At 45.4% G+C, this 27,941-nt stretch overlaps 1 protein-coding gene across 15 annotated transcripts in view; it reads left to right on the top strand.

The window, feature by feature from the left end:
• Positions 1 to 25,070, top strand: part of FRMD4A (FERM domain containing 4A) — a 573,140-nt gene extending 548,070 nt beyond the window's left edge. For 7 of the 15 annotated variants that reach the window (XM_073328715.1, XM_073328720.1, XM_073328712.1 and 4 more), the window contains 9 exons: positions 97 to 230; positions 3,493 to 3,615; positions 7,332 to 7,560; positions 8,904 to 8,960; positions 10,174 to 10,411; positions 10,936 to 11,100; positions 12,538 to 13,397; positions 16,169 to 16,265; positions 21,846 to 25,070. In XM_073328715.1, the coding sequence (XP_073184816.1) occupies positions 97 to 230; positions 3,493 to 3,615; positions 7,332 to 7,560; positions 8,904 to 8,960; positions 10,174 to 10,411; positions 10,936 to 11,100; positions 12,538 to 13,397; positions 16,169 to 16,265; positions 21,846 to 21,948 (2,006 nt within the window). In that variant the 3' untranslated portion in view covers positions 21,949 to 25,070. Of the gene's footprint in view, positions 1 to 96; positions 231 to 3,492; positions 3,616 to 7,331; positions 7,561 to 8,903; positions 8,961 to 10,173; positions 10,412 to 10,935; positions 11,101 to 12,537; positions 13,398 to 16,168; positions 16,266 to 18,280; positions 18,353 to 21,845 lie in introns of all 15 variants that reach the window. The other 8 variants (XM_073328718.1, XM_073328713.1, XM_073328709.1 and 5 more) reach the window with 5 other exon arrangements.
• Positions 25,071 to 27,941: the final 2,871 nt, after the last annotated feature.

Genomic DNA, 27,941 nt, shown 5'->3' on the forward strand with positions numbered 1-27,941 from the left:
CTCTCGTCCAAAGGGTAGGCTTTGGTGAAATTCATTAATGCTCCAGATGTGTGTCCTGCTGTCAGCTGGCCTAGTGAAATCATTGTTTATTGACAGGTTCCCAAGAGTCGGATAGTTCTCAGTCTGCCAAGAAAGACATGCTGGCTGCATTGAAATCCAGGCAGGAAGCTCTGGAAGAGACACTGCGCCAGCGACTGGAGGAACTAAAGAAACTGTGTATCCGAGAAGCGGTAGGCAATAGAAATTTTATAACCCCGGAAAACATTGTGGCTTGTATTTTTATATACTCACAGCCTCGTTTGAAAATGGATGGAGGCTGGAAGGAGAAGTAAAGCCTTCCTAAATCCTATCTCACAAAGTGTGTGGTGCCTAAGGACTGAGTGATCCCAAGGCATTTCATGTCTAGTGTGGCACAAGGCCTTCTTTACACTAGAGAAGCTGGACTCACACCAAACCAGTTGTGCACCCGTAAGGCCTGATCCAGCAAGGTGCTGAGCATCTGCAGCTCCTATTGAAGTCATCATGAGTGGTGGATGCTTAGTAGATACTTAGCGTCCTTCAACAGGGCTCCTAATGGGCAGTTTGCCATTGCCTTCAATGGGAATAGGCTAGTGCCTGTAGATGGCACATCTTGTCTAGCCATTGTTTGGTCACCTGGCCTGGTATATGCCCCTTGGTCCTCATCTTCAGTAGGAGAAAGGTGTGTTTGTAACATGTGAGCTAACTCACCTCTTTTCCTAGAGTAGACATGGCCTCAGGTGCACTCTTTCTATGTTCATTTCCCAGCATGCTCTTCCAACTCCCAGCTATTTCACAGCACAGTCCCTTTGCCTGGCATGGGGGTTAAATCACCACCGTTTGGGGCCCCCCAAATACAAATAGCACAGTTTGGGGTGAACTTGTGTGCAGCATGGTGGGGTCTTCCCTTCACTGAGCTGTATGTAACATGACAAATGCTGAGGAGGTCCCTTGGCTACATCATCGGTATCACTAGTAGAAGAGAATGTTAGGTAACATTGTCAAGAGAAAATCACCTTTCTGCCTTAAATATCACCATGGGACAAATGGGGTGCCATATGATGAGGTCATATTGTACTTGGCATGTGTCTGTTTAATTACCGTTGGGGTTGATTTAAACTGGTTTGTTTTAAAGCAGGTCATCGTGAACATCAAACCATTTCAAATGCTGGAGAAGTTAGGATCCTTGCTGCGTTTGTGCCTGGAAACATAATAAATATTAGCAGCAGCTTATATGAAGTTTACACTTCGATCACACATGCATACATAACTCCTGTTTCCCAGGCCTGGAAAAATCCAGATTTAACAAAGATCACTGCCAGGAATAGAGAATGGGAGAGTTGGCTCTGGGCAGCGGTACTGAGATCTTTAAGTTGCTGTTTATATTTAAAGTGCGTATCACTTTAAAAAACAAACAGAAAAAAGACCATTGCCCATTTTTTAAAAATCTCATTGCGCTTTGTTTAGACTTGGCTCTGACTTGAACACCAGCTGGGATAAGCGGGAGGAAAACAGCTTTTCAACACAGAATGTCAGAGGAAATATGTGCAGGCCTCATCCCACAACTCTTCCTTGCATGAGCAGTCCTGATGTATGAAGTCTCAATTGGCTTCGACAGGCCTACTCTCTTGCGTAAGGTTTGCAGGATCAGGTCAGACCAAGTGTCCATAAACCATTTAGCTTGGATCAGCTGCAGAAAGTGGTCAAAAGTTTCACTGGCTCTTTTATTTTAAACGTTTCCTCTTGGGCGATCCTGATTCGGTTTGTTTGCTGTGGGACTTGCTGAGTTAAAATGAGGCAGAGACAGGCAAGGAGAAGAAAAAAGGGTTCACGCCTGGGCTTAATCAAACTAGCATGGCCCAAACCATTCACAACAGTGGCATCATGTTGATTCACTTATTAATTCAGATTAATTTCAGGTCCCTGCCTGTAAATCCGTTCCAGTTTATGGCACCAGCACAGTAGCCCGCTTTGCTTTTGTTCTTACAAAACCTTGGGCGTTCTGGAGTCTTGGCAAAGAAGCCATTAAAGATGTAACTCGTTCCCCACACCTGCGCTTCATGTTAAGATTGGGGTTATAAAGGATCCTGGTGATGCTCAGTAGAAAGACCCAGAATCTGTATCTTGATGCACTATTTGTAGCCAGCCATTTTGTGCAACAGGATAAACATGTTACAGAAAAGGAGCTAAAACAGCCACTCTGGAGAGGGAAGCATTTAAACAACCTTGAAAAAGGGCATTGTACACTTCACTGCAGTGCTGGGTTAGGAATTCATTGTGTTGGGAACTACTTAAGCTAGGGGCTGAAATGGCCAGGGCCTCATTTCCCAGTGACCTGAAAACAGCAGAAAGAAAGCCCCCATTAGGGAGTGGGTCGTGGGGGCATGAGGAAGGCAGAGAGCCGAGCTACACGCTGCACATTAAGGTCAGCCACTGTTATATGGGATTCAGATGATTTAGGGTTTTCTGCCAGCTGGATCCTCTCAAGGCTGGTGATGCAGAACACAAAAGCCTTTTGTCCTCAGTGCAGAGACTGTTCAGCTCAAGAAGCTGGGTTGTTTCTTGTAGCAATACTCTCGCCTTTCTCTGCAGGCATTTGAATGTCTTTAATTCAGATCAGTGTAGATGTATTGTACGTACCAGAAAAAACACAGAGTTAGCATCAATCCTGGCACTTGCTCCTTTGCCTGCTTCAAATCTATTCCAGTGTACATCCCCTGGCTGTGAAAGTTTGCAGGGTCTGCTGCTTCACACTTGAAACTAATCTTTGCAAATGACCCTTTCAGTCTGATATTGCTCCAAAACTGCTCGTGACATAGCTTGGAGTTTGGCAAGGATTTCAATTCATAAAACATTATCATATCGGTACCAGGCACTGCTTTAAATCACCATTTTCACTGCAGCTGTCTCAGACAGGTCATGAATTAGATTGTAGTAGTTTAACATGCAGTTGCGATCAGAAAAATGATTGTAAAAGTGGCACTCGACAGCTCTGCTCCCTGAGTGAATTCAGAGTCAGCTCTGCTGGCTTCTCCATCAAAAATAACTGGTTTCCTTACTGTTTTCTCTATAGAAACAACACTGCTGAAGGAATGTGAGTTGGCAACTGTCCTGGCTCATGCATCATGCGCTGACATCCTGCTGATGAGCAGCACCTAAGACCCTAGACGGACAGATCATGTTAATTTTTCTTCTAGTTGTGGAATATATATTCGTGTTGATGATGCACAAGCCAAAAAAGAACTCAGCTTGACTTTCAGACCACAGGCTGAGCTCACAGGCCTGGAAGTTAGAAAAACCTTCTGTATATTTATCAACTGATCATATTTGATATGAAAGATGATAAACAATGGAACCCTGGCAGTGCCATTTTTACAATCATTTTTCAGAGTGTTGCTGCACTTTAAAAATATACATGGGATGGGTTTGCTTTTGCATATTCCCCTCCTCACTAATAGCATCTTATGTTTTCAGGAGCTCACAGGAAAGCTGCCCAGGGAATACCCCCTAGATCCAGGGGAGGAGCCACCTATTGTAAGGAGAAGAATAGGGACTGCCTTTAAACTGGATGAACAGAAAATACTGCCTAAAGGAGAGGTGAGGACTTGCCTTCCAGTCCAGTCCTATCTATCTATCTTATGCCTAGGACATCTCTCAGCGTATTACTCGGAAACCACAATTTTTAATTTAACTTATTTATCTTTTTATTCGTTTACTCATCTTTGCTTGTATTTGGGGCAAGGAAAGGGTGAGAGAACATGCTGGTCTGAGCATAGGACTGGGAGCCAGGAACTCCTGAATTCCAGGCCCAGCTCTGACACAGGCAAAGAGAAGTAGCTTTGGGTGAGTCACTTATGGCTCTGATCCTGTTAACTATGCAAGCTGCCCTTAATCGCACCAGTAGCTGAATGACATTGCTGGTGCAGGTCTAGATTATTCATGTGACTATGGGTAGCAGGATTGGGTTCTGAGTTGCTCTGGTCTTTCAAACCACTTCTGGTATCATTCTGAGTGTTTCAAGCTGTTCTCCCTCCCTTCCTGCAATAGTCCTTACTCAGTACTAAAATTGGTACTGTTTCCGCCAAAGTCCTTTAATAAAGTGTCGGATCAATTCTTCCGCACTGGTCCTGTGATTGCAAGACAAACGCACTTTACCTCCTACTGCTAAACGAAGGAGCCATCCTCCCTGCCTCTGGGCAGCTTGACTTGTGTTTGTGTAAGTTTGCCTGGGAGTGTTTGTTCTGTGCTCTCTCTCTCACAATTGGCTGGGTCAGTGCCCTGAATCATGGCTGTGAAAACAGCCCTGGAGCAGCTGTAAGGCGGGACCGGAATTCACAGAAAAGCCATTGTCTGTGGAGCTTGGTCTCAAGACACTTGTGGATATTCTAGTTTTGAGTTTCCTTTTATTTTTATAATAGAAGAGAATGAATCTGTGGTTTAAGGTCGGAGTCAACTGGAGAATTAACCCTTTATTGTTAGCATTTTCTTTCTGCTTAAAACATGAACAACCAAAGCTGTTAGGGTTTGTGTTTGACGGAGCCAGTGAGAGGAATTCCACTGAAGTAAAATACTCATGAGCTTGCACATTTTGTTTAGCTTTTACAAGGAAAGCCCTGACTCCTAAAAGCTTTGCACTCTGTTTGCTGCAGTGTTATAAACTGATCTTCAAATTCCCATGTCTCGTCCTGGGGTGCGTCTACAATGCACACCTTTTTCGGCGGCGTATAGTGTACATATGCATGTAGGCCCCCCTCCCAGCACAGGTATATGGCAGTGTAGACTGAGCGAAAGACTCTGACAGCAAGGAGTTGATGAAGCCTTTCTCACTGTCTCCCCTTGCCAAAGCTTTTCCCTAACACGTGTAGCTACACACTGCAGTGTGGACACAGCCTGCCTCTCAGTGCAGCATGTAACTACACGTATGCTACACGCCGCTGCCAGTGTAAACCTAGCCTTAGTGTTAAGAGATGGCTTCCAGGCCAGGGACGCTGGATGGAGTCTGTTTTCCTCTCGATCCTTCGATTAATAGTGATGCACGGTCCGTGCGTGCAAGAGAATGATTCTCCTCTATAGGGAAAGAGGATAAAGCCACTCTCCACCTTTGCAGGTGATGTACATTTCAGTAAAACAGGATTGCCAACCTCAAGCATTCAAAAATGCTGACTCTGGCCCCCCAAAATCATGAGATTGTCTTAAATATCATGAGCTTTTTAAAAAAAGGTAAATGTTGGGATCTGTTTATTTGTCTTCTGATTTTTGAGCCTTTAGGGTTCATGTTTTCAAGCTTTGATCTGCAACCATGAGGGCTACAAACTTTGGGGTTTTTTTTAAATGAAAGTTGAGATTCTCTCAGGATCACATGATTCTAGGAGCTGGGGCTTTAAGTAAAACATCAAATGTCATGAGAGTTGGCAACAAGGCAGGGTTCCATCTGAAGGCAAATGACCGCCCTGGTGCTCCAAGGCAGTATCCATAAAGGCATCCATCAAAAAAAGAGATTAAGGGAGGAGAGGCAAATGAAGACAGCTGTTTACGATGTTAAGGGTGATTTAGAAAAAAACCGTTAAGGTCAGAAGCTGCAATTGAAGCCAAGCTCTCAGTATCTTCACTGGGAGTGTTGTCTGAGTAAGGACTGGAGGCCTGAGCCCTAGCTGGATTTATTTTTAATCCACCCTTGCTTACTTTCAGTGGGCGTTTTGCCAGAATAAGGCAGATCGGGCTCTCTGTCTTAAACCTCCATTGTGTCGAATGCACTGTTAATAAGTTTAGTGTTGACAGAGCTTATAAAATCTTCAAAGTAAAACTCACTGTACAAAACAAAACCAGGCCTTCAGCTGGCAGTAATGTGAGAGAAGCTATAATTATAGATTTAAAGCAATGTTGACTCACCACTGACAGTAGAGGGATTTTGAAGCTAAGATGCCCAAACTGAAAACTTCACAGAGCCATTCCGGTCTGAGAAGGGGTTATTCCTATAGCATCGACCGCTCTGTGTATGCCTGTTAGTAAATGGAGAGGTTCTGAATATGGCTAACGATAGGGTTTCACTGAATATGGCTAACGATAGGGTTTCACTGAATATGTGACTAAAAGTGCTGCAATCTGAGCACTGAGCATTTAGCAAAGCTAATGTTTTAATTTGCAGCTCAAATCCCACTGGAAGTTAACAGGACTTGGGTGCGTAAGAGAGCCAGACCCCTTTGAAAATTCCAACCCATGTGCTCATCTTCACGGGCTACAAGCAAAGAGTCAGATTCTCTGCTGGTGTAAACTGCCATAGCTCCACCGGCTTAATGTCAAAGTATCACTGCCAATTACACCAGCTGAGAACTTGGCCCTAACTGTGTTAACCCTGCTTAAGCACATTTTAACTCCGCCATGGCCAAACAGGATGTATCTTTTTGGCTCTCTGGCATGGCCAAAGCCTTCTATTAAAACCATTACACATCCCTATCTTGTGCATGGCCTCGTTATATCACACCTCTGTGATGTCTCATGCTAACATTCTGTCACAGTGCATTTATGGATCACCTCACGTTAATGACGTTTGGCAGGATTGGACTGTAACCGGGATGAATTTGACACATTAGTTCAACGGGTGATCAGCACTACACAAGTGCTAACCAGTAACATTATGTGGAAATGCCATGACTTTGCATTGGGACTTAGTGTGACATCCTGACGTTTCATTTTCATACAGCACTCGGTCACCATGGTGACAGACACCTTAGAAATAATCGTGGGAGAGAGGTTGGGATTCAAACACCCCCCACATAGGGATACATGAGTTTGTTCTGCAAGACAGATAGCAGACACAGCCATATTGGGCCAGCAGCCGGAATCGATTGAGTTTAGTATTGACGATCCTCACAAAATAAGGGCTAGTTCAGTGGTTCTCAACCTATTTACAGTTGTGGGCTGCGTATGCCCTGAGGATGTCACAGGGGCCGCAGCTCTGTGCTGATTGGGGCACACGCGGCCCGCGGGCTGCAGGTTGAGAACCACTGGGCTAGATTGTGCAACCTTGTGCAGCCCTTTGACGTCATGAGTTCTCTCACGTGAGCAAGTGCTCACAAACTTGAGGAGCAGTCGCACAGGCTGGCCCTAACAATGCACTCGTGGTCGAGCTAGGGGCAGGTTGGTAGATGGATTCGTCTCTCGTTAAATGCCATTTAGGGCCAGATCCTCAGCCGGTGTAAAGCAGCATAGACCTATTGAAGTCAGGGGAGCTTTGCCATGCAGCTACACCAGCTGAGGATCTGGCCACGACAGCTTGCAGCCAGAACAGCCAGAATCTCTTCCCAATTTGACAGGAAGCCGAGCTGGAGCGCCTGGAGAGGGAATTTGCAATTCAGTCACAGATCACTGAGGCTGCTCGGCGCCTGGCCAGTGACCCCAATGTCAGCAAAAAGCTGAAGAAACAAAGGAAAACCTCCTACCTTAATGCCCTAAAGAAACTGCAGGAGATCGAAAACGCCATCAACGAGTACCGCATCAAATCTGGAAAGAAGCCAACGCAGAGAGCCTCCCTAATCATAGACGGTAAGTGCGGTTCAGGGCCTGGGGTATATCTTTAAGGGCTGAAGTGGGCCTTGAGTGGTGTATAGGCCTCGAATAGAGGCCTTGGCACAGGGAGTGAATTTCACTCACACTGAGCCAGAGCTAGGAACTGAACCCAGGAGCCCTGGTGCCCAAAGCCCTTCTCTAACTTGTAGCCCAGTAGTGCCCCTCTCCCTCTAATGGACTCTGAGTCTTTGTTTCTCTGTGAATTGTTCTATCCCTTCCTTGTCGTGGTTGGAGAGCTGACATGGGGCTCGAGTGGTGCCGAGATAATGTGCTGGCTCAGAAAACATGGGTAAATTTCAGGCTATTTGAGCTTAAGCAAGGCACTTAACCTGTCTGTGAGTCAGTGTACCCACCTGTAAAATGGGTATAGTAATACTTCCTTCAGAGGAATGTTGCTTAATTAATATTAGTAAACCTTGGGTGAGAGGCATCATATAAAATCCAAGTATCATCATCATCACAATTGTTTACAAAAGCATAATCCTCAGGATACTTTTTATGATTTACACTGTTTTTTAAAGTCATTTCTATTGACCTCCTTCAAAGCTTGAAAATAACAGCTTTTTCTTGCTGATTTTGTCCCTTTCCACATGACAAGCAGAGATTTTGCTCTTCCTGTTTATAAACAGAGCTGAAATTATCACCGCTTCTCTTGCTTCCTTATTTGTAACCTAGCTGTGTTCTGCTGCCCTTAAAGCATTTTGAGTTCCTCTCTGCTTAGTAACACTGCATATGTCAGAGCAACAAACACAAACGCCAGGGAGATATGTACGTCAGAACACTTCTGGCAAAAGGACTGGGGTGCTATTCCTTTTGTTGCTTCAGAGGGCACTCGGAAGCATTGTTGAAAGTCCTACAATCATAGCACCTTGTGTTTGTTTTTAATTGGCAACGCAATGGTAACTTCATAAGGGTAGGGGCGGGTCTAATCCTGAACTCTATAGGGCCTGATCCTCAGCTGGTATAAATTGGTGTAGCTCCATTACACCCTCTGGGGATCTGGGCTCTCAGTTTTGACTCAGTCCTAATGCCGACTGAAACGAGTGGGAGTTGAAGGCACTCAGCAACTCCCAGGAGGGAGCTCAGCATGTCAAGGGAGCTGGCCTGGAGTTTTTACTCAGGCTTTTTGCCCTGCGTTCTGCCTGAGTAAGAACTGAGTAAGCTGGTCTCTATTAATAGAAATCGTACTGCTTCTTGGTAGTGTGGAGAACAAGGGACAACTGTGTTTTATGATTAGGGGGGAAGATTCTGTTGCGATTCAATGTTAAATCACAGTGATATTAATGGCCTTTTGATTATTTTTTTTTTCTTCTCCTCAGAAGGAAACATCGCCAGTGAAGATAGCTCCCTCTCAGATGCCCTTGTTCTTGAGGACGGTATGTTGTCCATCTCAGACCCTAGAAATCTAGCACAGTAAAGGGAAGGATGACTGCATCCTCCTGAAAATGGAGGAAATCCCCTGTATGCCGGTGTCATTTCACAGAGACGAGGTGGGAGATATATTTTATTGGCCCAACTTCTGTTGGCGAGGGAGACAAGCTTTCCTGCTTACTCAGAGCTCTTCTACATACACTCGGAGGCTTGTCTCTCTCACCACCAGAAGATGGTCTAGTGAAAGATACTGCCTCACCCACCATGTTTGTCTAATATCCTGGGACCAACATGGCTACAACAACACTGTCCTTGCCATTTGAGAGCAGATAATTTCAAACAGCCACCTTCCATCAAACCCCCCTGAAGGTTTTATCAATTATGTGTAAAAAGTACAACGTACAGAAGTAGAAATGTATTCTGTAGGAAAAGGCTCATACATATTGTAACAAATCCACAACCGCTTAAGACCTCCTACGTGGTGGAATAGGGGATATGACTCACACTAAAGGCCTGATTTTCAGGGGCTTTGAGCATCCATAGCTCCCCCAGAAGGGGGACCATTCGGATGCTCGAGTTTGACCTCCTACATAACACGGGCTGGAGAAGATCACCCAGTGATTCCTATATCAAGTCCAATAACTTGTGTTTGAACTAGTGGAATGTAGCTCATCCTTTCCAGGTTGGTGATCCCTAAGTCAAGTCCAAAACTATTTGCACCCCCTCTTACATTTTTTACTCTTTTACAGTAAATGTGTTCATGAGAACAGTGCTAAGCCTATTTAATTGGGGTATGTTTTTCAAGAGGTTGACAGTGAATACTTGACCTTGAAGGGGAAAGGTGTGTGCAGAGAGGGGGGAAGGGAAAATCGGAGATGGTTGCCGGCACAAACATGAAAGCAGCAGAACTATGGTGCACACGGGTCTAGAAGAGTTTTATTTTCTGTGCTTTAGATTGAAAAGTTTATTATCCCCCCGATTGCCTTTCATGACCACCACCCTTCCACCATCAGTTGAGAAACACTGAACTAGAGCATCAACTGGAACACTTCTTAAAATCAGGCCCTTTGTTCATTACCATATAATTCATGCTCGGAAGAAGCATCTCTGTCTGCGGCACTGTATCCAAGTGGTAATCTCGGGCATGCTGGGTGAAAGCCACACTGCAGCCTAGTGTCCTTCAAAAGCATCAGCTGCTCTCCTCGTTTCTCTTTGCAGAGGATTCTCAGGTTACCAGCACAATATCCCCCTTACAGTCACCTCACAAAGGACTCCCTCCCCGACCGCCCCTACATAACCGACCGCCTCCTCCACAGTCATTGGAAGGACTCAGACAAATGCACTACCACCGGAATGATTATGACAAGTCCCCTATCAAGCCCAAGATGTGGAGCGAGTCATCCCTGGATGAACCCTACGAGAAGGTCAAGAAACGCTCCTCACACAGTCATTCCAGGTGAGTCAGGCAGTCGGAGATTGCCCACTACGTAAACATGCTCCTTTCCGTAGATACCCATTTGGTATGGTAATGACAGGTGTTTTCTGGTAATGTCGTGTGAGAGAGAGAGAGAGAGACACTGTCTTTGAACTGAGCCTATATAATGAAAGCTCTTCCCAAATCTCATGGCAGAAACATCGCTCACTTGAATGATATTTAGCTGTTTTGGTAAATAATCGTGCCCTAGAAGATCGTAACAGCTATAATCACACAAAGTGCTGGTCAGTATCTGATCGTTATTTTAAAAGGCAGTTGGAGAGGACAGACGACAGCCTCTCACTCAAACTTCTGCTGAATCTTTGTAACAGCTTGTGCTTGAACTTTTCTTACTGTAAAAAACAATTCAGATCAGTTACGTGTGTGGAATGCCATTCGCTTCAGCAGGATGTGTGTCACTGAGAACTGAATTTGGCCCCTTGACTCAAGGTCCTAGCTGTAGAGTGTTTCTGTCTGAAGTTTGAAATGCAGCGTTTGCTTTGCAGCAGTCATAAGCGGTTCCCCAGCACAGGAAGCTGTGCAGAGCCTGGAGGGAGCAGCTCTCTGCAAAATAGCCCCATCAGGAGCCTCCCACATTGGAATTCCCAGTCCAGCATGCCATCCACACCAGATCTACGGGTACGCAGTCCGCATTCTGTCCATTCCACGAGGTAAGTTCTGCCGCTCCCAAAACAATTCGCCTCCCTTCATTTATGCAAAAGTATTTTTTGTTTTCACACTTTGAAGACAAGAGGCCTCAATTCAGGAAGGAAGTGGTGTCCTCGGTGGGGATTCATTCCTGAATCAGGGCTTGAATCCTCAACTTACTTCAAATAAATAAAAACTAAAATGGACCAAGTGAGATCTTAACCGACGGTTCTGACTCTTCATGGGCATTGCAACCTCCAAGCCACTCTTTGAAAGTGACAAGGTGTTAATATCAATGCTCAAATTAAGGTTAGGTAATTACCCTTTCCTTTTGGACACGAAAGGTTGGGTAATGTTAAACCACTGCTACAGTGAACGGGGCATACCGAAAAGCCTGTCTAAAGTGACCATCCGAGGAACCAAGTAAAGGTGGGTCTGATTGGTCACATGGTATCATTTCTGTTCCTTGAGTGACTGATTGAAACTTTATAAACAGGGGATGAGCCCATGCAGCATGAATAAAGACCACTCAGATTTGGATGTGAATCAACACCTTTCTACACATGCAAATCTGGGCGTTCGCATGAAAGACAGTCACACTGTGACTGTCTTGAGACCTAAAGCCACTCAAGAGACCAGCAAAACATAGCTGCTTAATAGAGGCGGCTCTTCTGAGAGGGGAGGAGAAAAACATTCATTCCCTGTGGGATGGTGCTGCATGAACTGGCCTTGACTACCCTGTTTCACTGTAAACGTGAGGAAAGGCCTGCAAAGCTTTCACAAGCTACCTGACAGCAAAGGAAGTGCACCTTACCCTGGGGCTGCGCTTTGTGTGTCATTGGACCCTCACATTGCAAAGCAGCCGGGAGGGGGCATGGAATCCCAAGAACAGAAACCAAAGGAAAGGTTTGCACAGATCCACAGCACTCTGTGTTCCCTGCCACTGTACTGGTGAAACTCCCCCTGGGGCAGTGCCCTCTGCACCACTTGTGCCCAGGGAGGTGGCTAGTGGGGTAACCATGCTGGGAGGCTTCTGTGCTCCCCTAGTGGCCCCAAATCCCCACACAAGGAATGGGGAGGTGGAGTTGGCTCCTTTTTCAACCCACAGCAATCAGAGGGACTGAAGCCCCACAAGCTGCCTCTGGAGTCCAATCCCATAACTCTGCTTAGTTCCCCTTCACAAAGCCCCCTTGCTCTTGCTTTGGGCAGGGAGGTGGGAAGTTCACCTCAGATGGGTACATCTACTTCACTTCCTGCATTATCATGCCCGCGTGGTATGCCCCGTGTTCTGCCGGGGCTGATGGAGGTGGGGGGAGTTGTGAGCACTCAGCACCTCTCAGGCTTAGCTCCGTGTATTTGCGCTGATTGGCGCGTGCTGTTTTGGCATTAAATGCTAGAAAAAGACCCCGCGTGTTTTGTTAAACAAGCCGACTCAAAACCTGTCTTCCTGACACCTGCAGGTCAGTAGACATCAGCCCGACCAGACTGCACAGCTTAGCTCAGCACTTTAGACACAGAAGCTCCAGCTTAGAGTCACAAGGCAAGCTCCTTGGGTCAGAGAACGAGACGGGGAGCCCCGATTTCTACACCCCAAGGACTCGAAGCAGTAATGGCTCTGACCCCATGGACGACTGCTCTTCCTGCACCAGCCATTCCAGCTCTGAGCACTACTACCCTGCTCAGATGAACCCCAACTACTCCACTCTGGCTGAGGATTCCCCCTCAAAAGCCAGAGAGCGGCAGAGGCAAAGGCACAAATCTGCGGGAAACCTGGTCTCTTCTAATTCAGGGAGCATGCCCAACCTGGCGGCAAGGAACGGAACTGGGCACCCCGGAGTCTATCTGCACAGCCAGAGCCAGCCTTCCTCTCAGTACAGGATCAAAGAGTACCCCCTGTACATCGAAGGCAGCTCCACACCCGTGGTGGTGCGCAGCCTGGAGAACGACCAGGAGGGACACTACAGCGTGAAAGCACAATTTAAAACCTCCAACTCCTACACGGCAGGGGGGATGTTTAAAGAGAACTGGCATGGGGACGAAGTGGACTCAGTAAGACTGACCCCCTCCCGTTCTCAGATCATAAGGACTCCGTCTCTGGGCAGAGAAGGCCATGAGAAGGGCTCGGGCAGGACTGCAGTATCAGACGAACTCCGACTGTGGTACCAGCGGTCCACAGCCTCCCACAAGGAGCACAGCCGCCTGTCGCACACGAGCTCCACCTCCTCGGACAGCAGCTCCCAATACAGCACATCTTCTCAAAGCACCTTTGTGGCACATAGCAGGGTAACGAGGATGCCTCAAATGTGTAAAGCAACATCAGGTGAGAGCCGGCCCCAGGGGAAGCAGATCCAAGTTTGCTCTTGGCTGTCTAATGCCTGCATTGCGCTTTGGTAATTTATGAATGAAACCAGACCAGCCTGCATCCCCTGTCCTTTTGTGAACATAGCACAATGCGAAGCACAGGCATGTGGGATGGGTGGATTAGCAGTGAGTGAACTTTATCAGAGAGTGCCATTGGCTGCAGGTTTTCCCCTGGAGCTCATCCATCATGAATGACTTCTTCGGAGGGCGAGGAGAGCCTGAGCCAAAGCCTCTGGAAGTCTATGGGAATGTTTCCATTGACTTCAGTAGGCTTTGGACAGGCCTTTAGAGTAGTAGCAGAGAAAAAGCCCATTAGTGGGGGGTTGATCCTGAGCATCACGTTAGGTTTATCGCTGTGGGCAGGGTCCACTGAAGTGAGCAGTGAGGAAAAACATAGCAAAACTCAAGATTTCCCCCAATAAATAAATAGAGGAGTAAGGCATTTAAACAGTGTTACATTAGGAACATAAGACTATCTGGTATGGCAAAAAAAAGCACAGTTACTTATAATAAAGAGCAAGCGACCCCACTAAAAAAGACTTCGGTGAGCGGTTGAAGGCTGAGACCCTCGATTCATACAGTACCTTCAGCACAACTACGAGAGGTGCTTCCTTACCCCTGGGGGAATCTTGTAAGCTCTATAAAATAGGGCCATATCATACCTAACATGGTGGAGCCCCATCCTGTTTGGGCCTCTGGTCACTCCTCTAATATTCGTATTAAATAATAGCAGGACCTTGCAGCAGTTCGTACATTGCAGAGATTGTGCTACATTTCCCTGACATGAGATGAACTAGTTTAAGATTCGATACCTGTTTGCCATCACTCTCTGTTTCGAATAAGGCTGGGCAATCCAGGGTGCATGCAATACGGACTAACCCGAGGCTTTGCCAAAAAACTTGAATCTAACCCAACTCGGTGAGAGCGAGGGAGCGAAGGTTGATGCATTGACGGCTTCTATTGACAGAACTGGTACAGCCTGGGCAGCATCTTGGCAAGCTTCTCTCATTTCACTCCTACCCATGTGCCTCAACCTTGCCCTGAGGACACCACCTCTAAAGGTCCCATTTCCTAGGCCTGCTCAGCCCTGGGAGCCTCTGTTGAGATTGCCAGCCAGGATGCCAATTAATAGTGGTGACGCTTGTAAAATGTTGCTATTTGCCTATTGAGAGCTGAACAGAGCCTATCCCAGAGACCACTGAACAGCCATCAGCTGGGTATGTTCATTCACTAGAGACCCTAGGCTGGATTTATCTGAGCCGAAGATTTAATGGTGAAAGGCTTTACAGTCCATTACCATTCACCTGAGCCACCCCAGCCCTCTTTGCTCTGCAAACATTCTTTTATCCCTTTTTTGACAGGAAGTTCAGGGACGTTTTGGCATTTCTGCCCCAAACAGAAGCAGGAAGTACCTAAAATTTAATTAACCCGCTTATCCTCCTGAGCTGTAGAGACCCATCTTGGAAATCCTATAGTTTCAGGTAGTTGGGGCATCTAAGAAGGAAAATGCTAGTAGTGAAAACAAAAATTGTTGTCTCATTTGTTAGTTGCCCCAGCTGTAAATCGCTTTCACTGACCATGCCAATATGGACCTAGTCATGTTCTAAAAGCCAGTCCCCATTGTGATAATAGTGGCCAATGGGGCCTTCACTTGTAAGGAACAGATTAGACTTTGCCTCTTTCTTCTTTTTGAGTGTTATTTAACTGCAGGTAAAGAATTTAACAGCTTGTGGGAGAGTGTTAGTTAGAATCATTTGACGGATCAGCCATGGCTCTAAAATGTCTACCAGACCCCACAGTGTCCTTCAAAGACGACTACGCTCCTGAGCTTGTCTGATTTGGAGAGGTCACTGTTTCAGTGATCTGAGCATTGGGACAGAACGACCAAAGGAGGGGTTTCTTGACTAGATCCTTAAAGCAGAAATGCCTTGAAAAAAACCGTACTGCTACATTACAGTATTTGTCTAGAGTTTGTAGCTGCTGTCATTAACATAAAATTAAACAAAGATCAGCCCACTTTTGGCTCATGCTAGTAAGTTCACTGTAGCCCCATGAATCTTACTACTAGTGCATGGTCAAAAACATCTTTGGTCTTTGAAATCTATGGAGCTGGTTTTTGCACAGCAAGTGGTGTATATGCCTGGAAGCTCCCAGCTAGCAGCCCAACAGCTACCAGCACAGAACTCCTCCCATGGTCCCCGAGCTGCCTGTGAAGCCTCTGAAATGAGACCACCAAGGTGCAAGGCTGGCTTTGCGCCTTCATTTCAGATCATATGGAGGGACAGGTGCCGAGCCACTGCTATGGCACAAGGGTGCTGTGGGTTCAAATAGCAATAAAACATTGATTTGTTTTCATGTTTTGAGGGACTGGGTATTTCCCACTCTGGATTGCAGTGAGTTTGGAAGATGGGGAAGGATCTTCAGCCCATATGATCACACGCAGTCAGAGGCTGGGTTGGGACAAGATTTTCCCCATGCATCTGAACGCAGAGCCAGGCACATGTGCATGCAGCAGAGGGAGTCAGGAGTATGCTGACTGGCCATTCTCGCAGCGGCTGTGCTGCTCAGGGAGTACATGCCGAGATCCATTTGTAAATGGGATGTTCCAACTCCTGGACTGTGTTTAGTCACAACTTGTTGTGTTTCTTCTGCTCCGATGAGTTGACCGTGCTGGAATTCCTTAACCCTGTTCTCCTTGTCTAACTGGTTATTTTTTTCGCTCACTTTTAGCTGCCTTACCTCACAGCCAGAGGAGTTCAACACCATCTAGTGAACTAGCAGCTACACCACCAAGCAGTCCCCACCACATCGTAGCATGGCAGACTGGGTGAGTCTCGGGAGGCAGGGTTAGAGGATTAGCATTCCTTGGTCTTCCACAGTTTTCTCTAGCCACTCCAAAACCACCATCCTGGCTGCTGAAGCAGGTTCCAGGCTTTGGCATGCCGGAGTTGCCTTAAAACATGGAATGTAGATTTGATTTAATCTTTAGGTAGATGATCGCAATAGTTCAGGCACTTGAGGCAGAAAACAAGTTCTAGTACAGTGCTTTGCTATACAGTGCAAGGAGAGGACACTGGCGAAAGAGGATCGGTCTGGGCACAGGAACACGCTCAGGTATTCAATGGCCTAATCTACGCAGAACATTTTTAGATATTCGCTCACCAGTGGTCTAGCATTAGTGCAGTTCTAGCAATGGGGAAACCCCTAATTTAGCCTGGTTCAGGCATTTGCATCCGTCTGTCGTCCGCATACAATCTGCTACCAGTGCTAGCATCAGCGTCAGAGCAGTGGTGGGAGAACGTCTGTAAAAGCTGCGTAGACACCACCCATGCTGTATGGAGCACTGACGCTGAATTTTCTTCATGAATGCCATTGCGGTTGTCCAAGTTCTCAGACATCAATGGAATCTTACGGTATAAATGCGAGACGCTTGTCTATGGTAATTCTTGCACACATCCGGAAGGTTGCTCAGAGGCGCATGGTTCAAGGATCAGAAAGGAAGCTTCCCCAAGGGCACTGGTTCTCCAGAATTTTCATTCTGCTGCCTACGTTGTAAGCTAGGTAAAACAAGGGCCCTTTCCTGGATCTACGCAGTGCCCCATATCCCAGTGTTTGATTCTCAGAATGTTGTGTTCTGTGAACCCACCAAGAGAGTCTTCAGGGAACACAGTTTGAGAACTGCCGCCCTAGGGTTGCAGAGACCTTGAGCCATTTGTAATGGTCCTCTAGGAGCAGTGAACTAAGATGTGGTGGTCATTCCAGGGGACAAACACTGGTGGGTCTTGAAGTTCTTACTCTAGTCTACTTCTGTGTCACTCTGTTGTACCCAAATACTTGATTTTACAAGAGAAAAAAAAATTTTTTTTTTTTAAATCAAGTCACTACACTTGTAGATGCTCCAGTATAAACAGACGTCCACACATGCCATTTAGTTTCATGGCAACAATAACCCAGAAGATATTAAGAGAAAATTGAGCTTTAAAACAAAGATGGGGGATAAAAACAGAACCTCAAATCCCTAAACAAGTTCATCTGCATTTCAGCATGCTCAAATTCAAATTCTTGGCCCCCAAACCCATACTAACAGTTGTGGGTTTGGGTCAGGTCCAACACTGGAGTGGGTATTTTTATTGGTTCCAGTTCAGAGGCAGCCAAAGTATTGTAAGACTCCAAAATGGCAGAAATCTTGGGTGAACAGCTGAGATTTGCCCCCTTCAAGGTATGGATCCGAGTCCAAGCCGTAGCCTTGATTCTGCCTCAGCCCCCATTGTAATCATCTTCCTCAGCACATCCCTATCATGGATACAAGCAATATGATCTGAAACCAGCTGAGAAGTCTCCTAGTTGAAGGTAGCAAAAAACTTAAGAACTCTGATTATTCTCTCCATTTTCCATGCACCAGAATGCCTCCTCCAGGCTTCACGCAACAAAAAAACCAGGCCAGATCCTCAGCTGGTAGAAACGGAGCTATGTAGATTTACATCATCTGAGGATCTGGACCAACATCCTGTGCAAAAAGGAATCAAATAGATGAATCCATTATTGGTTGCATGCCTGGGTAAAATGACAAAACCATTAGGGAAACAAATTTTAAACAGAAGCAAGTACAATTTGTTACCAGACTTGGCCATCACAGCAACACATTTTGTTATTTCCCCAACATGAATCAAAGGCTTGAAATTCTGCCTGACATGTCTTCTTATGTCACTAACTCTTTTGTCTTAAGGCGACTCATCAACTTGTTTTCCCACTGTATTAATAAGCTCTTAACAATGTGTGTCACTTCTTTTCTTTAACATTTCCTCTTTACTGTTTCCTCCCTGGGCGCTCTCCTTTGTTCAGAGAAGCAACAGACAACTCACCCACTATGGATGAGTCTCAGTCTCCAACTCACCAAAGTACTGATGAATAGAGGTATAGTAAGGGAATGTTTTGTTCTTTCATCCTTCTTCCCTGTAACGTGTGCTCTGCAAATGATTTTTGACATCCCAGTATCCATGAGAAGCAGACGTTTGGGTTGTGTGGGCGTTTGGATAGTGACAGCAAGGCTTTGCTCAGCTCCTGGAAGAGCAAGTTGGAAGCATTTGTAAACCTCGTCGGCATATGTGGGTGGTCCTTTCAGCAAGTCTGTAGCTCTTAGTTTTCCCTATGAAGGCAGGCTTCACGCCAGTTGGGGTGGGAATGCAAGTGGATAAGCATGGCTAGCCAAGGGTAGCAAGGGAAGCCCCTTTGCTTGAGACATTTCAAAGCAGTCTGGACAAAGTGCTGGGGAGTGTTTCTATTGAGATGAAGGGTGGCTTAAGTCTCCGGAGACTTGGGTTCAATTCCCAACTCAGCCACAGGCTTCCAATGCAGTCTTAGGGAAGTCGTAATCTGCCCTGTACCTCCATTCCTCATAAGTAAAATGGGGATAATTCTTTCCTAGCTCACAGGAGTGCTGATAAAATCTAAAAGATAAAATCTAAAAGGTTTTGGAACAAATTGATAAACTAAATAGTAATAAGTCATGAGGACCAGATGGTATTCACCCCAGAGTTCTGAAGGAACTCAGATGTGAAATTGCAGAACTACTAACTGTGGGATGTAACCTATAATTTAAATCAGACTCTGTACCAGATGATTGGAGGATAGTTAATTGACATCAATTTTTAAAAAAAGGCTCCAGAGGTGATCCCAGCAATTACAGGCCAGTAAGCCTAACTTCAGTACCAGGCAAACTGGTTGAAACTATAGTAAAGAACCAAATTATCAGACACATAGGCTAACATGATTTGTTGGAGAAGAGAGTCACCATGGTTTTTGTAAAGGGAAATCTTACATCAGCAATCTACTAGAATTCTTTGAGGGGGTCAACAGGCATGTGGACAAGAGGGATCCAGTGGATACAGTGTACTTAGATTTTCAGAAAGCCTTTGACAAGGTCCCTCACCAAAGGCTCTTAAGCAAAGTAAGTTGTCATGGGATAAGCTCTCATGGACTGGTTAACCTTTAAAAGATAGGAAACAAAGCATAGGCATAACTGGTCAGTTTTCAGAATGGAGAGAAATAAATAGCGGTGTCCCCCAAGGGTCTGCAGTGGGACCAGTACTGTTCAACATATTCATAAATTATCTGGAAAAGGGGATAAACAATGAGGTGGCAAAATTTGCAGATGATACAAAACTACTCAAGATAGTTAAGTCCAAAGCAGACTGCAAAGAGTTACAAAGGGATCTCACAAAACTGGGTGACAAGGCAACAAAATGACAGATGAAATTCAATGTTGATAAATTCAAAGTAATGCACATTGGAAAACATCATCCCAACTATAAATATAAAATCATGTGGTCTAAGTTAGCTGTTACCACTCAAGAAAGAGATCTCGGAGTCGCTGTGGATAGTTCTCTGAAAACATCCACTAATGTGCAGCAGCAGTCAAAAAAGCGAACAGAGTGTTGGGAATCATTAAGAAAGGGATAGATAATAAGACAGAAAATATCATATTGCTTCTGTATAAATCCATGGTTCGCCCACATCTTGAATACTGCGTGCAGATGTGGTTATCCGATCTCAAAAATATATATATATATATATATATACACACACACACACACAGGAATTGGAAAAAGTTCAGAAAAGGGCAACAAAAATGTTTAGGGGTACGGAACAGCCTCCATATGAGGAGAGATTAATAAAACTGGGACTTTTCAGCTTGGAAAAGAGACAACTAAGGGGGGATCTGATAGAGGTCTATAAAATCACGACTGGTTTGGAGAAAGTAAATAAGGAAGTGTTATTTACTCCTTTTCATAACACAAGAACTAGGGGTTACCAAATGAAATCAATAGGCAGCAGGTTTAAAACAAAGAAAAGGAAGTATTTCTGCACACAATGCACAGTCAACCTGTGGAACTCCTTGCCAGAGGATGTTGTGAAGGCCAAGACTATAACAGAGTTCAAAGAAGAGCTAGATAAATTCATGGAGGATAGGTCCATCCATGGCTATTAGCCTCTGTTTGCCAAAAGCTGGGAATGGGCAACAGGGGACTTAGCAAAGCAATGAACTAGTCATGCCGTGAGTACACCAGCAACAGTTTCCTTGTCTGGTGTAGAGGTGCCCCAAATATAAGACATTCGCTAACTGAGCAGAAACACGCTATGAAGCTTTTGAAAGTCTGTCTGATGAGGCAATCCCTGTGTGTCACCATGAGACCTTTATATTGTGAGGCGGTGGTGGCATTATGTCAGCATGTTGCGATGCATCATCCATCACTGTGTAACACCACAACACCAAGATGCCACAGCACCATGCTCCATCAGAACCTCCTCTGGTCACCAAAAGTCACTGTCGTCACACAACAACGTTAATGTCTTTAATCCTATATGATAGCGTGAGCCTCTTGTTTATGAAGTCACTGATGGAAAAAAGCCATCCGGAGGTCTGGCCACTAGTTTCCTGGCCTATCCTGTTCGAATGATTTCCAAGGTCCACTCGTCCTAGTCAGAGATTCAGCCCTGACAAAGGTTTTCACATGTTGGCAGCTATGTGTGAGAGGTGCTGCAGAGAAGCACTGAGATGACAGCACAAGTCCTTCCACTCCCCTTTAAGTCAGTCAATAAAAGAAGCAAGGTTTTATTCCCCCATCTCAATGACCAAGCGCACAATCCTCCAACCCTGGCCCCTAGGCAGAGGAGAGAAGAGCACCCTACAGAGAATCACTCCAGGGAAAAAACCTCCTACTTATGAAGGATGAGACATCAGTGGCTGCTGCTAGAATGTGAGAGAGAACCAGTGCACATATCAAGTTGCATGCATATATACAGATGAGCAAATATACCCACACTTTATGCTCTGGTAGAGAGGGTTCTTCCTCTAGCTACTCAGCCACCATCTCATTTAGGGACAAATGCATGTAGAAGCAAGTAATGGTGCATGTACTTTTGCACTAGACATGACCCCTGTCTTTTCACCCATCAGTCGTATCAAAAGCGCCCATGAGAACAGGTGCTACCTGCTAGAGGCTTCTCTTGGCCTCTAAATGGCGAAAATAAGACAGATACACAATTCTGTGCATTCCTTTGTGAGGAGGGGCCGTGAAATGTCATTTGAACTCGGTTTTGTCTAGAGAAATTAGCTTAACCCAAATTGGCATGGAGAGATCCGAGTGAGAACTGTTCACCCAGCACTGCTTCTGCTAAGGTGAGCTGTTCTGGAGAGGACTCCCGGGTGGCCCCTCCTCGCTGAATCCGCCCCAGTTGCCTGCTCCATGGTTGCCTGCAGAACCAGCACCAACCCAAAGTGCCAATGAGCATGCTGCATTGTCTTTCCTTTCCCACTCTTGCCACATGGCGGAGTGCCTATGGTTGAATTTTTGCATGACCTCTTGCCATAGCATTCGTTCTAATGGCAGTCTCCTTTCCTCTGTAGGAACTACACCGATAGCTGTTTCCTGGATTCTCCCCTCTATCCAGAACTAGCAGATGTCCAGTGGTATGGACAGGAAAAAGCCAAGCCTGGGACTCTAGTGTGAACCCCTGACCTCAATCGGATCACATCAATGCCATTCTGAGATCACCTCACTGCCTCTCATTTGCCTTACCCAGATGCACTGTCGCCCGGCACCAGCTTCAGTGCTAAGCACTTTTCCCGAAATGCGATTCAAGACGCCATTACCGATACTGGCCCCCAGGATGCTTCCGCAGCCACCAACGGATAGCAGTGTTTCAAAGCAGATTGCCATGGACTGAGATACAACTCCGCTAGCTCAAAGGGCCGGGGGGTGGGGACAACATATATGAATAACTATGTTAGCAGCCAGATGGCAGGGTTTTTTTTCTTTAAAATACTGAAAGCCTTTCAAGGTATAAATACAATCTTACTGGTCTATGGCATGGGAAAATAGTAAGATTTCTACAGCTTGCAGTCTGAAGCCAACAGAACATTAGTTAAGAGGGCGAGAAACAGTGGTTGTGAAATATATTCCTTACTCCTGAAGTATTTATTTGGAGTAAAGAAAAGCTCCTCTTGCTTCAGAGATGTATCAGAATATCGCAATCAGTTCAGTGCTGCCAAGATCACAGAATTCCTACGAGACAAGAGCATGGGCAGCATCTCTGTAATGACCGCCTACAATTTGGAAACTGTTTTTACTTCCTTCCTCACTTCAAGCCCTTCCAAAAAATAAAACAACAACCACCACCACCCACTGGGATGAAGACACACCAGAACTCTGGGCTGGGAGCGTAAAATCAGTCTTGAAAAGCTACTGTTTAAGCTGGACAGACACAAAGGTTTACAAAGGTATTATCTAAAGCAGAGGCATGTACGGCTACTCTTAGCATCTCTGGCTAACCACCACCACAGAGAGTTTTGGTTTGGGTTTTTTTTGTAACACTTATGATAAATTAAGGTGAAAATTGCCAAGAGCCGTTCTGTGAATAGAAATAACCAATAAAGGATATCCTATTTATGCACAAAGTGTTTCACATGAAATCAAAGGAAAGCACATTACAAGCTAATCGACATGGTAAAGCCACATTAGCCTAATAGTTCCGATTATTACGCTCTTGGTAGCGCCAGTGTAGCAAAGGGCTCCTCACCAAAGTATTGCTGTCCAAGGGACCCCACTATGTCATACAGCGGAAGGGTTCCGTCTTGTTGTCTACTAACCAGCAGACCAGGCAAATTTTCAGATTGCAAGAAGGGACCATAATAAATCAAAGCTAATTAATTGGTAACCTTGATGCACTCGACGCAGACTCTAGTTGTCCACAGCTACCAAAAGGAAACATCGGAGAGAGTCGCGGCAGGTTTACATGCACTTTGGAGCAACGCTTTACACACGTGGAGCCATCCAGCGGCCTCAAAGACACTTTTGTAGTGAGCTAGCACGCAAGCTAGGTGGGGGGTTGAAGCTGGCGCATCTTGTCGCCGCTACGGCGTTTTATTGCCGCTAGATGGGGCGGGGTTCTCGCCCCATTTGTGCATGCGGATGATGATTTCCTATGGGAAAGGCAATTAAAGAAATGGCTGGAGGGGGTTACTTTGTGAAAAGCAGAAACTGATGTTAGCTTTAGTTTGAAGAAATAAAGTCTGCTTGCGTGCGTGTGTTGGAAGAATAATGCTAGTCTACCAGACAAGGAGGGCAGGAAATTTAAAACCAAACTTGCGGGCTGCCACACCTTTTTCTTGTAATAGTATCGCTGGAAAACTGTTTTACCAGAAGCTTGCAAGAGCACAGATTCCCAATAACTAGGCTTAGAAAGATTAGGGGTAGGGAGAGTGTTTAAAAATGAATGTTAGCAGTTACTACGAGTGCTTGTTTCTACACGTATTGACTTATTTTAATACTCTGCACTTATCTGCTACCTTGCAGTCTCCCAATACTCCTGGGAGGCACTGTAGGAGCTGTGGCTGGGGGCAAGTGAGGCACGGGGCGGTTATCTGACTTGCCCAAGAGCACGTAGGAAGAAATAGAACTCAGATCTAACTTCTGTGCCGTTAGCTATAAAAATTACCTCTCCATAGAGCTGACAAATTTTTGCACTGGCAAGAAATTTAAATTTAAAACACTAAAGCCTCTGTTTGCCAAAAGCTGGGAATGAGTGACGGGATGGATCACTTGGTGATGACCTGTTCTGTTCGTTCCCTTTGGAGCATCTGGCATTGGCCACTGTTGGAAGACAGGACACTGGGCTAGATGGACCTTTGGTCTGACCCAGTATGGCCGTTCTTATGTACTAATCATTCCAAACCTAATGTCTGCGGAAGTCAAGAATCATTAGATATTCAGAAATAAAAAACATAGTTGGCAATAATAATCAATCTTGCTAACCCAGCACTAGGCGGATCTGACAACCAGGAGAGTGCACCTGTTCATCTAAAAGTGCAAGTATAACAAATGTGTTTAAATTTTCCCTCTCTCTAAATATGAATTGTTAACGAGCGGCTTGTTCTTATAGGCCCTCTTCTGTTTTTGGATGGAGAGAAGACATCATTGATTAATATACGTTGCTGATTAAACTCTAATCCTTCCAAGTCTAACTACAAACAGAGGGCCCAAGTTAATCACCAGGCAGGAATTAGCCCAAGAAGTTCACGGGCTTTGAGCAACTGTTTATATTTTCATTTCCCTGGTAAATAATTTTTCTGTGTAGCCTTTTTTATTTAAAAGGATTCACGCCCAGCAGCACAACAGGGCCTCTGGACACTACTGTAATACAAATTACTAATCAAAATTAATTGCTCCAGAATCCGAGCAGGCCTGCAGTTTTGCACAAGGGCAAAGAGGTGGCAGCCCTGAAGTGCATGATGTTGTAAGTCACATTGCAAACAATTTGGTCAGCCTGCATTGCCAACAGGCTTGAGGTGAGAAAAATCTTTTGAGAAACGGATTGGGTTTTGCGTTGTGGTCTGCTTTTCTGGTTTGCAATCAAGGCACACGTGAGCCAGTCTGGTAGTAAAGACAGATTAAGTAAAACAGGTTTTACTGTTTAGCTCAATTCAATTCTACACAAATGTACATACAGTGTTAATCAAATTAGATTAACATGGTTAAGTATAACATGGAGGGGTAAAACAGAACTGTTATATACAAGCACTTGACTACCAACTTACCAGCCTCTCTCTCTCTTTTTTTTTTTTTTTTTTTTTTTTTTTTAAATAAAGGCCCTTTTTGGATATAAAGCCACTCTTACCGTCTTAGTCTCTACATATGAAACTCCCTTGGTTTAGCCAGAAGCATGGTGTATGCATACACCAGGCCATATTGTGAGGCAGGGTTTATTTTTAAATGATACTATATGCAGTCGAGTGTTGAAAAGGTCACATTTGTTTTCCCTCTGTATTAGTTTTAGTTTTGGACATAGCAAACCCCATTCAGGTGCTATCAGATGACCAGTTACTGCTTAGTTAACTAGATGTAAAGTTTTACATATATATTAATGTCAATAGTTTTATTACAAGTTGTGTAAAATGGACTCTCTAGTTTAAAAAAGGAAAAAATTAGGTCTCTCTCTGAAACTGACTTTAGAGCATGTAAAATGATTTTACTGGATTCTGTTCACCTGTAATCAAGGGACAAATATGTATGGTGTAGAAAAAGTTGCAGAATTTAAAAAAAAAAAATCTGCTTTTAATTTATTCTTTTTGTATTAAGAATTTGTATAGTTACCTTTACATTTTGCAGAACAGTGTTGTCAACACTTCCTTATTAAAGCATTTTCAAAATGAAACGTTGCAGCGGCTCTTTGAGATATTAAACGAGGCTGAACAACGCTCTCCTCTCTGGGTACGTTCATTGTCTGGCTACAGCCATAGCAGAAGCCTGTAGACACTGCAGCCGAGAGATTCGAAAGTAACCTGTGATTTTATGTGCCTACCTCGAGACCTTTAGTGGGAAAGTGCTTGGAAAACTCTTTTCGTTTGTAGTTTTGCCCAATATCTGCAACCTGTTGTCGTAAGGAAGGACAACGTAAGTGTCGCTCTGGGGCTATCTTGGGTGGTGGGAAATTACGTTGCTCATTTTAAGGACAGTACCTAGGACCTGGTGGCAACAATATTCCATTCTTAATACATAAAAATAATCAAACCAATGGGGCTTCTAACATGGTGCAAGGGCATTATCTGGTTCCCAGAGAAGAAGGGGTTAACTTCAGCTGTTTCCCTCCCTCGTGGGGAGGACTATGAATTGGGTGCTTGGGAGTCAGAGGAGATGGCCTGGGGGAGGCTCCTCTCCCAAGGTCAGAGGGTCTGGACTGAATGCCAGCTTGGAAGAGTTTTCTGTTACTCTTTTATGCCCATGTTAACATACGCTGATTTGAGATTAAACGCATTGTTCCTGAAAGAAACGTCCCCCCACTGCCTACGCCTGGGGGTGGATGGGAGTTGTACTGAGTCACTGCAACTTAGAACCTTTCACAGGCAGATTTCCCCCTTGATGGGGGGATGGGACACTCTTTGCAGAGGGGCTTAGGACCAGTTTAGGGGTTGTCCGGCTCTGCGCTGTGTGGGAAATTGGCAAGCAACCACTACAAGTACCAGAAATTTTCACCAGCTCCCAGACAAGATCTAACATGATTGCAAAATCCTCTAGGCAGAGATCTCGTCTCTGTGCATTTCTGTGAAGTGCCCCTCAGACCCATGGCCCTGTATAAATATTAAATAAAACACCCAGAAGTAGCAGTACCTGTCTCAGATTTATGGGTGTTCTCTGGGCCAGGACCTTGCAGCTGGTCTCCTTATGGAAATCGTATGGCCACCCAAACCACCCCTGCAAACACCTGCTACACCGGGAACAACATCACGCGTGCCATTAAGGCGCCAATAAAGAAGCCTTGCTACTAGCACCTAGTGCCTCCCACCGCAATGTGGGAAAGAACCACCAGGAGCGCTGCGGAAGAGTCTGCCACATTTACAATCATGAGGTGTTTCTGTGATGCGGAAAACACAGCTCTGCTCACAGCCTGAAAGTCCAGACCAGCACTTGGGATAGGGCTGGCTTAAAGAAAGCTGCCCACTAACACCCTGGAGGCCAAATACAACTACAAATCAGTAGCCATTACAACCTCCCACTCTGCCTTCCTCTAGTACCTAGACTCCCCCTCTCTGAGCTCCGATAAGGGCGTCTTCCCTAATGGTTCCTTTCGTCTTCTTCACCCACTCCAAGAATTTATTCACACCTCTCCGTACACCAGAAATAGCCTCCCGGGCAATAGGTGCCATGTCCCCAACAGACACTCCTAGAAAGCCCGGGTGCTGTTTACACAGCCTGTACACCATGGGGTTTTAGTCCAAAGTGACACGGTGTCTTGTAGCCACGCTGACTACAGAGTGCAAGCTCTTGGGTCAGGGACCAGTTTCTTGTTTGCCACAGCTCAGCCACTGGCCAGCAGAAACTGTAGCCAGTGCCAGCTACGTGGAATAGCACTATGCTGGCCCTACTGAGTAGTAAGCTGTATGACTTTACCCTTCACCCAGGGGGCTGAGTCAGAAGGCTTTTTATAGCCAGATTTGAAATAAGCATCTTTGTAGCCATACTACTTAGCACCAATAACAGCTTTCAGCCAGGGTAGGAAAGTTTTATTAGCCCAGTTTGCAGATAGGAAAACTGAGCCAGCGGTCAAGTCGTTTGCGTTAAACTAGCTCAGCACATGCCAGGGTTCCTTCCCCGCTCTGAACTCTAGGGTACAGATGTGGGGACCTGCATGAAAGACCCCCCGAAGCTTACTCTTACCAGCTTAGGGTAACAACTTCCCCGAGGTACAAACTTTGCCTTGTCCTTGAACAGTATGCTGCTGCCACCACCAAGCTTTTTAAACAAACAGGGAAAGAGCCCACTTGGAGACATCTTTCCCCAAAATATCCCCCCAAACCCTACACCCCCTTTCCTGGGGAGGCTTGAGAATAATATCCTAACCAATTGGTTACAAAATCATCAAAGACCCAAACCCTTGGATCTTGGAACAATGGAAAAATCAGTTAGGTTCTTAAAAGAAGGATTTTATTAAAAAAAAAAGAAAGGTA

This window comes from Lepidochelys kempii, chromosome 1, assembly GCF_965140265.1.
Source record: "Lepidochelys kempii isolate rLepKem1 chromosome 1, rLepKem1.hap2, whole genome shotgun sequence".
NCBI classification, from domain to species: Eukaryota; Metazoa; Chordata; order Testudines; family Cheloniidae; genus Lepidochelys; species Lepidochelys kempii.